The sequence below is a fragment of the Melospiza georgiana genome, chromosome 1 (assembly GCF_028018845.1).
Source record: "Melospiza georgiana isolate bMelGeo1 chromosome 1, bMelGeo1.pri, whole genome shotgun sequence".
NCBI classification, from domain to species: domain Eukaryota; kingdom Metazoa; phylum Chordata; class Aves; order Passeriformes; family Passerellidae; genus Melospiza; species Melospiza georgiana.
This window is the reverse complement of record NC_080430.1, coordinates 5,150,601-5,165,663: the sequence shown is the minus strand read 5'-3', so window position 1 is coordinate 5,165,663 and position 15,063 is coordinate 5,150,601. Positions and strand designations below refer to the sequence as shown.

Below are 15,063 nucleotides of genomic sequence, written 5' to 3'. Positions count from 1 at the left end.
ATAAAACAAATCCTTAAATATTAAAAAAAAAATTGGAAAGAAAAATGGAAACCCATTTATAGCCAGTTATATTTCTGCTTAGCACACCTGTCAGAAACCCAGGCCTCTGTCAAACTGATTTTAAGGGCATGAGGGATAATTTTCAGAATGTTCGTGGCAGTGAACATCAATGCCATCGACAGCGACTGCAAATGCCTTGGCAAGACTGTGGTACAATTTTCTTTGTGAATCTTGCTCAGAAATGGGCAGCAATTTTACATTAAACAAAGTTTCCAGGTGTCATTCAGCAGAAGTCACACAGACAAAGCTTCTGTAGTTCAGTCTAGAAGCAGTGGAGGACAAAAAGTGGCATTTCTCCATGCAAGGGGAAGAAGTATTACATATTTTATGAGATGCAGAGGAAGAAGGGGGAGAGGCAAGCATTCCTCAGCATTTAAAAAGAAGTTAAAAACCTGAATGAAGTCAAATGCAGGTTATTATACTGCATTAACTCCCCACTCTGACATATCACAACTAACTACCCCAAATGTTATGTTTGCAGATGAAGAGCACATTACTGAGCTGTGTATGGCATATTTACCATGTTTCCATTTTCTATATTTCTATTCTACCTCACATTCATGCAAAAGGGAGGGGCAGGTTTATCTTCTTTATGCAACAACTGAGCTGTCTCATCCTCACCTTGGGCAGGAGCCTGAAGAGAAGCAATGGGGCAAAAATCTACTGAACACTTTACATTCCCCAGTAAGAGTCTGGCTGCAATAGGCAAGTTTAAGAAAACCCTTCAGGGGTTTCAAATTATCATCTTAGTTAGAAATAAACATAGTCATTGCTGATAACAGGGAATTCCAGGTGCAGATCAGCTCAGAGGACACTGGGAAAAACAATTCACCTGTTCCATAACTTCTGGTGCCATCCAGCAAGGTGTGCCCACAAAGGTTTTCCTGACTTTATTCCTGGTAATGTCACCACCAGTGGCCAGGAACGCACTAACACCAAAGTCTGAAAAGAAAACAAAAGCAGAATTTATTAAGAACACATCCTGAGCAAACTGAAGGGCTGTCCCCTCTTTCCCCTCATATTCCCAGCCACCCATTAAGTACCAGACCATGCAGTCATGCATGAGGAGTTTCCTAATAAAGGAGGAATGATCAACAGTTAGCTCTGAGTGCTGGTACATGAACTGCCATTCAGCAGTTCACCATTCAATTCCTGGGGACAGCAGAGCTTTCAGCCCTGGCTGGCAAAGAGGAAAATTCCACTTTCCATCACAGCCCACTGGTCACATTAGAGCCTGCCCACAGTGCCCCAGCAGCCCTGCTGCTGTACAAACCTGCCCTGCCAGCCAGAGCTGGATTTGCATTTGCATACACACAGAACTGCTCTGACCCTCCAGCAGCATCCTCTAACATCCACAGCAATCAAGCTGGGTGAGAAAAAGTCCCCTGAAAGCATTTAACTGTTCTAACTGAGCTATCAGCCCTTTATTCTGGATGTTTTATTACCAGAACATGTTTTATTTGATAATCCTCCATGGCTGAAATGCTCAGTGCTTTAACAGGACCTCAGACTGATGATACTGAACGTGCCACAGACCAGCCTGAGCATCCCAGGGAAACCTCACAGACACTGATTCACACCCTGCACAGCATCACCCCACCTGAAACACCTTTCACAAACCAGGATGCCCTTTGTGCTCACTGGTAATTGCATTTCTTGGAACAAATCACTCTTTTATGTGAAAACTATGCTGTATAACCTCATGTTTTATGTAATTAAGAATGGCATGGAAAATAGAATCTGTTACCAGCAGCAGCATACAGGGACAGAATAAAGTATGTTTGTTCAGAGAAGAGCATTACCAAAGATCTGGCAACCAAGTCATTCAAGAGAGGATGGCACTTTGTTTGGAGAAAAAATAAAAATAAAAAGCAAGTGACAGAGAAACTGTTAACACAGAACTACTCCAAACCACACTATTTATGTATTGCTGAGTTACAGGCCTGCAATGGGCCTATAACTCAATATATAACTCAATTCCCCATAACTTTATCCACACACACACTTTTTTTTTTTAAACACAGTACAAGCAATCAAAATATCAGATGCCATTTTTGAGATAGGTGACAGACTTGGAGGGCAAACTCTGAAATTCCAGGGCTATTTAACATAAAACCAGAATGTTCTTGGCCACAACTGGTTTGAAAATTCTTGAAACTCTGCTGACAATGCAAAATATAAAAGCCTTTGCCTCTGTGGCCAGAGGAGTCAGAGTTACTCCATGGTGTAAGGATGTGAAATTGGAGAATTAACTGCAACATAAGATCCCTCCTTACAATGTTTAAGTCATGGTATCCATATGAGGACTGTCCCAAGTTCCCTCTGCATCACACCAGCAGTGCAGTGAGTCACTTCTCATTAGAATTTCAATATTTGAGAAACACCTCTGAAATTATCACTCAGAAGATGCTGCAAGCTTCCAGCTCACTTCAGCAGAGACTTCCAGGAGAGGAACTCAGTGCCCACTGAAGTACCAGACATGGTAACTGCAAGGTGACATTAAATAAAGTTGCATAGAAATCACAGGGCTAAAATAAGCACTAACAAAAGCCTATCATTAGGATTCAGCTCTTGCAGATGTGCTGACCTGTTTTTTTTCTATTCCCAAAGGTATTTTGGCTTCCTGCTATGCTTGGAGTTTTAGCACTCCTAGATGGATCACTGTCTCCATCAGTACTGCAATTTGAATCTTCTGGAAACCCTTTTTGCAATAATGATTTTTGCTTTGAGATCTTCCATGTGAGCATTTACCATTTTTGCTTTTCTCAGAAACTGCAGGAGCTCCCTAAAAGATTCAGAGTAAAGCTGCCTTTCACTGCTCATTACAGGAAGTCTCCCAAGATCTATTGTTCTAAACACAAGAGCAATCAGAAGTTCTTTTAAATAAGATAATACTAACAGAAACTTGTCCAAGTGCCATCAGCATTTTATTGTGATGTGCTGGATTTGAACTTGCACATATTATCTTACCTCAAGTTTCCATGCAGTCATTTTGAGGGGAAAGGAAATGCCATTCAAAGCAAAAGCATTCCAGCAGTAAAAACACAAGTCCTTCACACAGAATTCACCACATCTCACATCAAACCCGGGTTTATAAATTCCAGATGGAAATCAGGCCCTTACATCTGCCATCTGAAGAAAGCTTAAATGGAATTAAAGTTTATTTCATTACGTGGTTGATTTATTTAATGTTTTCCCAATTAATTTCCCTCATTTCCAGTGGGCTAAAACAGCCTGTGCTACTCCCCTGTAAGGAATGACTTTGGGACCATCTTCTCAAATGTCATCTTACTAACTTTATCCAAGCCCCAGCTATTCAGATAAGAATGTGCCTGCTCTCAGGAAATATCTGGAAAGCAATAAAACACAACTCCAACCACAAGTTCAGGTTAAATTCCTTCTCCTGAGCAGTTGGAACCATCTGTGCCTCAGTCTCTCTGCCCCCAGAAAGGTTAAAGCAGAACTGGGTTATTGCAAATGAATTGAACTCCAGAAAATGGGGAAATCCATGAAATTGAGGATAGCTCTGAAGTGTGGACACATTTGTACTCTTCCATGGCAGCTCGTGGTTTACATTGGCTCACTGGGGGGATAACTGGCAAGGACTGAATCACCAGAGACAGGGAGGAATTGGAAACGCTTGGGGCTGGCTTGCAATACCAGCAACCACCACTGCTGGGGATCCACCGACTGTCAGCTATCCCAAAGGAGCCCAAAAACTACAGACTTCCAGCAATCTGACAGCAAACAACAGTCTCCAGGGTGTCTGGATGGTCTGGATGGAAGTGGCCAGATCTTTTTTTTTTTTTCTATTTTTCTGAAGCAAAGTAGAAAAGATTCATCTGTTGGAGCTGTTTCAGTCATTTAAACCAAAGATTGCTAAAAAGATTGCTAAAAAAACAATACCCATAAAGATGTGTATTTCCAGACTTGCATATCACAGCAAAACCAATCCAGGATGGATTTCAATCCTGCTGATGCAGGCTCTGCACAAAATATGGCCAATTTTGTCTCTTCCAGCAGAAATGTGCTGCAAACCACATATCCTACAGGACACTCTACAGTGGCATTGAAGTTGCAGAGTAGTGTTTGAAAAGCATGCCATGAGGCAACAATTCCTGGCACTATGGTATCCAAATTTTCAAAACTTAAAAACTACTCTGGCCACTCTGGAAATGTAGAAATTGAAAAGGAAGAGCCAGTACAAACAACTCAGAACATAAGAGTGCTGTGGCAGGACCACATCACAACAGGCACCACTGCAGGAAGGTGTCTGAGGAAGACACATTTCTACCATATTCTAGGTTGTTTCATCCAAATCTAGATGGCAGCTGTTTAAAATAATCTCTCCTTGGCCCTCTCATATTGTAACATTACCTAAATCCTAAAAAGCCCAAGCTACTACATGTAGCTACTTACAAGGTGCATAGAAGGGAAAGAAAAGAAGAATGTGCACTAAGAACCAGGACTCAAACCTGCTGACACCAGAGGGGCTCCTACAGAGTTTGGTGTGCTTGAATCAGACCCTAAAGCAGTTTTCAACTTCAACAGGGGCAGAAAAACAGAATAATTCAATTTTGACTTCAAACTCACTTTGAGTTGTCTTTAAACAAAAAGCACTTCAGAAGACAGCACTACATGTTATTTTCACTGGTCACCTTCCTTCTTGTTCAGTTGTTCACCATCAGGAAATATCTGTAGTTTTACTTAGTGCTTTCCTGCAAACCCTAAAGCTTTTAGAGCACTGAAGATGAATGAAGCTGGCAGCAAGAAGAGGAAGGCCGTGATAAATAGCAATTTTGTGCTGAGAACACAGCAGGTGGTAGGACACCAGATAAAAGGAAGATTACTGGAGAACAAGAATCAAAGGCTTCTTTCCTTTTAAAGTCTAGATTGATGCACAGTGGTGTTGGATCTGTAAATGCACACTTGTCCTCCTGCTTCACAAAGGAACTTCAGAATGATAAATCCCAGGCTGGGTGACGCCACCCAGTGCCCTCAGAGACGTTCACAAGTGGTTTCAACAATCAAACAGTGCAACATCTCTTCAGGAAACACAGATAGTACCAGTGACACAAAGAAAAAGTTATTTCACAACTCTGTGCTGCAGGAGAGGCCCTAGAAGTCTCTACCAATCATAGAGAAAAGTACTTTTGGCCCTTTTTTTGAAAGGCAGAAGAGGCTCCAAGGTGTTCATGATACAACACAAGCTCCTCGAGCGAACCCTTCAATCAACACTCCCCTCCCAAGTTAGATTTGTGCTTTGCCCCTTGTTCAGGCAATTTAATCTCCCAAAGTTAGCGTTTCCTAAGGGAAAGTGGGGAATGACACTGCCTGCATCATAGCTCTATGTTTATGTAGAGGGCTATTTTAGTGCCATGAATTAAGAGCAGTCAGGAACACAGCGAACCGGTGACAAGCTGGCATGGATTTGTGGAAAGTTACACAAATTCAGTTACACAAGTTTTGCCTGGCCTTAACTATCCCCGTTTTATAAATAGATAAAGAGAGAGGGGTTAGGCAATTTGCCCAGGATCAATTAGCAAGTCCTGAACAACTTAGTGAAATCTCAATCTACTTCAACTGCTTGGCAACACGGCCTGCCCAGACCATGGCTGACACTGCAGGCACCGCTCGGGAGTGCGCGTTGAGAATTCCTGATTTTAAATCCTGAAGAGATTGTGTTATTGCCTCCAGAACCAAAAAATTCCACACATGGAGGGATGTGTGCCTCTCAGACAGACACTTGTATCACCACATTCAATCTCAGAGGGGTGGGTGGCAGCATTATTTAATATCCCAGTGGATAAAATCAGGGGGAAACAAAGATATGGTCTGAATTCAGTCTCAGTAGGATGCCCACATCATGCCATGGCTGAAGCGTGGCTCATACTGAGCAAGTCTCATGCATCCTGGGAGAGTTTCTCCTCAACCTCTCCCATCCCTTCCCAGTCTATCAAGAAGTTCACTTCATTTCACAGTAATTTATAGCTCCTGCATAATTAAATAAACTGACAAATGCAAAGCCTTGCTTACTGTGAGAAGCCATCTCCTGGTTTATGCATCAATACTGATGCCGATGCAGTTTTATGTTGACAGAGTGTTTTTATCCGTGCACTTTTAGACTCCAGGGAGCTGATAAATGCCAGAGCAAAGAGGTTTTATGCTCTGATTAAAAGAAATGAAGTAATTGCCATGGAGAGGCTGGAACACAAAGGAACGTGGCTATCTCCATTTACATTGCAACCACAGTCAGCACAGCCCTGAACAATGGTATCTGGGAAAGAGTCCTGCTCTCTCCAGAAGGCAGATTAATCCAGTGTGAAGGAGAACACTTCAAACTGAGAAAGTGACACTGTGAATTGTAACAGGCACCAAAAACTTGGTGCCAAGCCACAAGCCCAAGTGCCCTTGGGGAAAAAAAAGAAATGTTAAGATAGAAGCAAACGGCCTCACTTTAGGTCTCACTGGTCAGCTGGATCTGTTAAAGGCAATTTTCTCCTTGGGTCAGTGGATGCACTTTTTGAAAGCCAAAGCAGAGACACAGTTAAAAATAGAGTCATGAGTAAAAATAAGACCTGAGGAGGAGGCTGGGAAATTTGTGCAAGCCATTAGAGGAATTTTTAGAATTCCCACTTCCAGCAGATGCCCCTGAGCTCACAGATCTCTCCATCTCTTTACCTGCAGCAACCTCAACTCACAGTGCTCCCACAGTGGCTTTCCCCAAATGCACAAACACCAATTCAGGGTTACAAAGAACCTGAGAAATGTCTGACACACCTTCATCAAGTTGCTTTTTCTGTTCAGCCTTAGCAGAATTGCACAGCCCAAAATTCACAAAAGAGGCTTTAATTTCCACTGGTTAGAACTGTGTAATAGTGAGTGCAGCAAAATTACTGCCATGAATTCCACACAGTGAAAGTTTCAAGCAGTTAAATTCACCAACACGTTGTGGAGGTACAGTCCTGCAGTGAGGTTTCCACTCAATCTCAAATGCACCTTGGCTTTTTCCCCTCAAAGGATCTCCAGATTGAGATGTACATTCCTCATTTCCATTTGAGAATTACATTTCATCAGGGACAAGGAGCAGGAATTGAGTCAAGCAGGAGGAAATGCACAGCAACACAAGGTCAGAAAAGCCAAAGATTGAATAAGACCTTCTCAACAACTGTTCACAGGCAGTTTGGATAGAGGAGTGGCAGGAGGGAAGGAGTCATTATAAAAGAATGGAAGTCTTTCTTCCTTGCCACATGATTTAAATTTTTCATGTATACCAAACCAGCTCCTTGCAGGGAGGTGTCCCATTCACTCCAACCCTCAGGCTACATTCCACAGCTGATCAATCTTTTGTTTTTTATCTCGTGGTGTAACTTTCCAGAGAAACTTTAGAGTTTTTGTTTCATGGGAACGAAGTGATGTCATCCAGCCCATAATTGAAGCACTCAACAATCAACAGAATTATTCATAATATGCATTAATATTATTGTCAAAAAGCAAGTGCTTTGATCTTGCTGAAACAAATCTTATTTTATTAGGATTGGTTTGCTTCCAGCATTTTTTCCTCCTCAAAAAATTCTCCAGAAATTCTGCTACTTCATCCTGGGTCAGGAGGCAAGGAAGCTTAAGTGTCAGAAATTCCCACAGAAACAAAATCTCATGTTATGACCAGGTCAGGCTCTTCTCTATTATTCATTCATTTATTTTCATTTCTTTCAAGTCATCAGCTGCCTCCACAGAAACTGGAGTGCTTCCTGCCACTGCAGTGAACCCTCTGACCTTGGTTTAGTGGCCCTGCTGTGGCTGATGAAAGGTGGCAGGGTTGGTCCTTCTGCATGTTCAGAGAAAGAATTTGTAAAGAGGAACTTTGCAGATCTCTGAGTGCTGCTTTCACAGGATATGCAGAGAGATGAATTTCATCATTTAGGTGTTGCACATTTAAACCACGAGCAGTTCAGTCTGGGGAACATGTACAATCACAGGCAAAACAAATCCTCTGAAATGCACAGAGCTAAGACCAGGCAACCTTAAATCTATTTATCAACTGAAAATTGCTCAGCAGAAAAAATACACAAATATCTATTGCTAGTGAGCCTTAATACAAAAAAGGCAAGCCCTGACAGCCTTGTGGAAGAGAAACACAAGCAGCTCTCTCTAGGCTGGCAGAAACATTCTGAGTTACAGCTTTTTGCAGCCTCTCCCAAAAGAGCATCAAAAGCTTGTGCAATTACAAATCCAACATGTTATATCTTGGTCCTATCATGGAAAAAATGTAGGATTTCACTGCATAAAGTCTGCTCCTTTGAGCATTTTGGAAGCCACTCCCTACCTTCCATCAGCTGCCACATAACTGAATTATTTACACCTCATCAGAAATGTAACAGCAGGCATTAAGGAAACCAGGAGATTTAAAAAAGAACACAAAGACACTTCAGGTTTTTAAACAGAAATAGGTGTTATGTCCTGTAAAAGGGCTCATTGTCCTCTACAGAGAGGAGAGCTACCTAGAAAAAACTGCATTGCAACATGTTCTGCTTCCTGGTGGAAAATCTACACCTTTCATTCCAAGATACAAAGCCAAGCATAGATATTGCAAAGGAATAAACAATGCTACAGGCACTTCTCCCCCACACAACTGTCACTGCCTTGTCCCTAAATTCCCACCACACTGGCCTGACCACTGCTGTGACTCTACCAACAGGACAGGGCACTAAAGAAGAGACCTTGTCAGACACAGACATGGCTCTTCCCAAATAAAGATGGGATTGAAAATGTTACACATGTACAGGGATGTCTGCCAGGATGGCAGGAGGGGACAAAGCTCTGCTCCCCAGCTAGAGGTGGCACTAGGACTGGAAAGGCACTACAAGATCCATGGGAAGAACACAGTACTGAGGAAAGGAGAACTGGAGAAAAATTGTATTCAGGATAGGAAAACAGCACCATGGGAAGAGAAGGAAAAACAAATATCACAGGTTCTAAATGTACTCTCCAAAAATCTTGGCTTACTTAATAGTCTGTAATAATAATAATAATCAAAAACTCAGAATAGTTTGGGTTGGAAGGGACCTTTAATGGTCATCTTGTCCAGCCCCCTGCCATGGGCAGGGACACCTCCAACCAGAACAGGTAGCTCAGAGCCTCATTCAATTTTGAGTGTTTTCAGGGATGGGGCATAATTCTTGATTTCTGAAAAGAAGGATGAAGTCTGTAGGAACATGTATGAAACAAAATAAAACAGCAGGAGAGGATCAGGGGGCACAACACTCCCCAAGTCCCCTTTTCCACATGGTCTATCCCCACCCAGGACTGTTTCCAGCACAGCTCTGCTGCTGCAGCTCATGTCAGCAGTGAGTGCAGCAGACATCTCCAGGCACATCTGCATGAGCTAAAGCAACTGTCTGAGCAGTTCTGCTTTGCATGACTGCTCCCAAGAGTTCCAGCTCACCCCAGCTTGGGCTGGGCCAGGGCAGCCACTCAAACACCCTCTCTGCCATGCAGCTCAAGTGAAGCAGAGCAGGGAGCATCCACAGGAGCAGTTTGACCAGCTGATCTTTCCTTAAATGACTTTTACCATCAGATATGCCCATTTCCTCCTGATGGATGTGTCCACCTTTCACCAGAGACCTGTGGAAAACCACTTCACAGGTCAATGATAAATCAGTGAGCTCTGGGCACTCCACTTCCAGGCCTACAAACTTGCTCATGTCAAAATCTGACTAGCTTATGCCAAGAACTTTATCTGATCTATTGATTCTGAGGACTTCACAATCAAGTGATTTATATCTGCTGATTGTCATTATTCCAAGTAATAGTATTTTAAGATAACAAGAGGTAATAAACTCTGGGTTGGCTTTTAGTTTTGGTTCGTGGTTTGTTTATTGCTGGATTTTTTGTTTGTTTTAGAAGCTAACATTTTTATGCAGGTTTCTCTCCTTGATCAGTAAACTATTTCCTTGGATATGCAGTTATGCCTAAAGTTTACTCAAAGCTACCAGGGAAGTTACCTGCAATTTGCACTGAGCCATCTTCTCCAAGAAGAATATTTCCTGCTTTCACATCCCTGCAGAAAGATAAAGGAACAATAAGTGGAAGTCATTAAATCTTTACTTCAACCAACAAAAATACATTAAAAGGTTATTATTTCTTATCCTTTGTTTGTTCTATTAGTATTTCTTGTCTCAAATCATGCAGCAATAAGGACTTAATTGTAACTTCAGTAGGCAGGCACTAAGTAACGTTCATACCATTTATATTTTAGGTACTACACAAGAGAAGAAAAATAAAAACTTTGCAGAAGGTACCCTTAAAAGTGCAAGGAAAGTGGTTTGTCCCAGGTTCTTAGAGTTAGCTAAAAAGGTGAAAAGTGAACCCAGCACTGGTCAGATACTCATGTTCCCCTTTAGGGGGAGAGACTTCAAGAGCCAGTGAGTTGATCTGGTTCTCACCCAGCCCCACATCTCACTGCTCCCCAGCCCTGCAGAAGTTCTTGTGCTTCCTCAGGAAATCAGTTTAGCCCCATACACTGGTGAAAATCCAGAGAGCAGAAAAATGTTGTTTGCTTCTGCCTTAATGAACTTGGCCAGTGAAAAAAAGTCTCCCTGTTATCTTTTTTTTTTTTTCTTTTAATGAACAACAACACAAGAACATCCAGCCTGTGCAATGAATGTTTTGTACTTTCCCCTTTCTAGCCAACAGCTCTGGTTTTCAGGTTAACAGCAACACTCCTCCATTCTTGAGGGGAACACTGCTTTCACTGCAAACACTTTGAAGTTTTCCAGTTTATTTTCACAGGCTGCTCCACATGCCAAGCCAAGAGAAGCACTTCACAGCAGACACCCCTGTTCATCAGCACAGGCTGCTAAGCTTGCAGTGCCCAGGAACCCACGTGGAACAGGAGCAAAAAGAGGAAAACAACCCCAAAACAAGCAGATTTTCCCTCCACTGCCTTTGGCAAATATTCCAAATCCTTTCACATACAGAAAGAAGTCCAAAGCTATTTTTTTCTCTTCTCCCTAGTGCATCATGAGAACAGAACTGGTGTGATGGCCTGGCCAAAGAGCCCCAGTCAGGCCCTGGAAATCTCCTCCTTCCTGGCTTTGCTGTTCTGAAGAGGAGGCTGGGCCACTGCCAGTTACAAGCCAGGATAATTTTAAACACATCCTCTCCAGCACTAGCATTTGTCAGACTCTTCCCAATATCCAGTCTAGGACAGTGGCATGGCAAGGCTTTTCCCCAGCACACAGCAGAAAAAACTGTCCATAAGACAGTCCCACTAAAGATGAACAGCAAACTGCAGCTGGCAGCACCTTCAGCCTTCAAACTGGTATTTCAGGTCATGCCAAATGTACACCTCTTGTTAGCAATGCCCATCCTGGAGCCTAACCCCAGTTTGAAGCACAGGTGTGAGAACAAGTTCAGGAAAAATTCTTATTTGCTTTAGTAATGAAGATGTGTCACAACTTCAGAGTTTCTTACAGCTCTGATAGCCTCAAGAAGCTGATTTTCCCTTCCAGAAGCATGATTTTTGTTTTCTTCTTGCAACCAGCACCTGGCAGCCATTGCAGAAAACACAGCATCACTGGATGCTCTTAAATGCATGAAGGACCTGAAGGGATTAAATGCAGAATTAAGCAGGTGGCTACACTCCCCCCCTTAGCATCCATATTAAATCCAATATAATTGGTGCTGTTGAGCTAATTGCCACAAGAGAGACAAACCTGACTGAGCCCTGCGCTCCCACAAACTCATGGTCCAGAAAAAGGAGCAATGGAAAAGCTCCCTGCCAATATTTAGGCAGAAGATGCCTTTGGGATCCAGCCCCAGGGGCACACAGAGAGCACAGCACCAGAGCCTGCTGTGTCCCAGGTGAGGAGCTGGCTCACAGGGTGTGAAATGTGCTTGGCACAGGCACCTCCAGGAATGCCCCTGCACAGCAGCACTAATTCAGAGGGAACACAGGGTGTTCAGGAAACTCTGCAATGCTACTGGAAATGTTTACCCACAGCTGATTGTCCTGTGACAGCCAGGATGCACGAGGCCCTGCCAGTTCCAGGTCATGGGGAAAGGAATAGGATGCATGAGGTTGCCTGTTGAAGTTATTAATTCTCTTACTGGAGTAAGAGTAATTTCCTTTTCCATCTGGACTCCAAGGCAGCCCAGGATGCTGGAGCATTTCCCCAAGCTGGGCCCTGCAGAATTGTGCAGCCTTCCCAAACTTCCCCTCTGGCAGAGCTGCACGTGTGGCTCACCAAGCCCCCACAACACACCACACTCAGCATTAAGGAAGTGCCAGGGAAGATGTTGAGGAAAGCTAAGGATGATGTCTCAACTATCACACACTTCACAATCCAAAACAACTCAGGCAGGTTTCACTGGTGTAGCATCAGCAGCCAGAAACCAGCAGGCATTCCCTATCACCAAACCATCCCACCACAGCAGAGAAGCTGGACAGGCTTGGAGTGCAAGAAGTAGCAAAACAAGCACTCAGATTGAATCCCATAGAAAAAATGAGCCCAAAGACTCCAGGCCTTTAACCCCTCAAATCAAGAGGCCTGCTTTCTTTTTAACTTCAGCTTGGATTAATTAAAATTTACATATTTTCTCATTGGAAACAAAAGTCAGTAAACATGATGCCTAAAGCTGGTTCAAGAAATTAAAACAAGTCATGGCCACAATATGAAATCTAGGAGGCCAAATCAGCAAGTCAAACTACAGAATTACATCACCATTTCATGTGGCACCTCCTCACAGTGACCACCCTCTGCAAAGGCCATCACTCACCCCAGCCTGGCACCTCCACCCAAAACTGATGGGGCAGCAAGATGTCTGGGGAGTCACTGTTTCCACTGAGGAGTCACTTTTGTTCCACAGAAGCAATTTCCAGCTCTCCCATCCCTACCCCAGGGTAACAGCACTGCAGCAGCACCAGGTGAACACAGAGCAGCCTTAACACTGGGTGAGCACTCACCCATTCCTTTAGCATACACTGCTGCAGCTGCAGCATCTTTGAAGCAGGTTCTCCTCTAAAATCATATTTAAAATTAAGTGCATTTGAAGGAAAGAGGCAGGGGAAAGATGATCAGTGCTTTCCTGTTTGTTTTCATCAGGAGATGCTTATAAACTTGTGAGCTGAATGGTGAGAAGTTTGTTACTCCAGGATACAGTTTATTGCCAAGTGTAACAATCTGAAGGCACTTCCCATTAATGTGGTAATGGCCATATCCTGGGCTGATACACTGGGAATGAATTGTGTGCCTCTGGCATAATTGCTACAGTGGAAACAGGAAGCAGCTTTAGCATAAACAATAATTATATCACATTTTAAATGAAGTTACAGAAGGCTAGAGTAAACTTTCTTGTCAATATGCTATAATGCTCTGGACACTCCTGCTCAACAGCTTCATCTCCCTTTCTCCTAAAGCCTTCAAGAGCCTTTCCACAAAATAAGGATTATGTTTTTATTTACCTTGTACTTCACAACCAGAGTGGGAAGAAAGGCTTGGACTTGCTCCAGTGCAGAGCTGGATTCTCCACATCAGCCTTGAAAAGTTTCACAGGAGGGCAGAAACCCTTCTCCATCTGCATTCCAAACTGGTTTAGCTTCCCAGTTCGACCAGACAAGAGTTACATCACATTAATGCCTGCAGGATGGGGCTGGGCCCCAGGCATGAGGTGCTGTATGAACAACTCTCATCCCAACAACAAAACCACAGCCAAGCTCCAGCTACAGGACATTGGCAGCACAGGAAGGCAATGAGATGATGCTCCCCAGTTTTAAGTGATGTGTTCCCACACTCCCCTCAATTAATTGTTCAGTGGGGCACAGGGAAACTACATGAACTGTATCCTGAGCTTGTTCCCATTTTAATGAGTCCTTAAAATCCTGCTAAGTGCTCAGATCCACCCTCATCTGTAGCCCTCAATCCTTGGCCTAACCCCATGGTGGTTGTTACAGCCACTGCAACCACAACAGAAGGGACCTGAGCAAAGAGTGTCACCCCAGGAGCTCTGCAGCCCAGCAGGGAGAAGAAAACTGTCCCAGGAGAGGGGAAACAGATAAGCCCTGTTTGCTCTGCCTCTGCTTCCACCCTGCTGGCATGTGCCTCTAGAGCACAAAGCACAGCCGTGACTCATTTGCCCATTAGATGCAATTTACATCAACTGCAACAATAAATTTTCATGGACTGAACTCTATAGTGCATAATTTGGCACGAGGAAGGAGTGCTTGGTCCTGCCAAGTTTCATTTAAAAAAAGAGAAGGTGAAAGATGCAACAATTACTATTTTCTTTTAATGGTAATGAATAACTCAAAATATTTATGCTGAATGCAACCAATTGCTGGAGTTGACATTGTTCTGAGTAATTTGTAAAATACTTCCAGGACAATATCTCTACATACAGTTGAACATGAGGCAATCTGTGGCATTTTACATCAAATATTCCTCTCCCTTCAATAAGATGCTGTTACCTGTGCCACCTCTTCCCTTTGCCTTATAAGCCAGGATATAAAAAGCTGGTGACAGGCAAGAGCTTTACATTTAGAGCTGCAAAATGTAAACTAGGCTTGCAGCATGCAGGCAGATCAGTATTTTTACCCCCTCAAATGTCAGCACGTTCAGTGCAGCACAGGAGAAGGCATTCAAGGCAATTGTATTGGAAGTGCTGCACATGAGCATGTCCCTGTTCCTGCTCAGAAAAGCTGTGTGCACCAACATTTTCATGCCACAGCATTGAACCTAAAGACTAGTCACCTAAAGCCCCAAACTCTTGGGTGAGGTGCAATTACTGCCTGTTACAGTGCTGTGCTGAACTGCAGAGCCAGACTGAAACATCTCCCAGAGCTTGAAGGTTTTCCAATGGCAGAGAGCTGGCAGAGCAGCTTCCATACTCCCTGCTGAGCCCAGCACAAGAGCAGGGAAGAGAGGGCCAAGTCCACAGCTTGCTCCATCCCTGCTCATCCACAGCCCTCTCAGCAGGTCCTCGTGGCCACTGGCAGCCAGGCCC

The 15,063-nt window shown here is 43.5% G+C and overlaps 1 protein-coding gene across 1 annotated transcript in view; it reads right to left on the bottom strand.

Annotated features, from left to right (window-relative positions):
- OXSR1 (oxidative stress responsive kinase 1) overlaps positions 1-15,063 on the bottom strand; it is an 89,484-nt gene that overhangs the window by 23,585 nt on the left and 50,836 nt on the right. Inside the window, exons 5-6 of the mRNA XM_058034301.1 lie at positions 10,065-10,120; positions 893-1,002 (exon numbers count right to left, since the gene is read on the bottom strand). Coding sequence (XP_057890284.1) covers positions 893-1,002; positions 10,065-10,120 — 166 coding nt within the window. The remainder of the gene's footprint in view (positions 1-892; positions 1,003-10,064; positions 10,121-15,063) is intronic.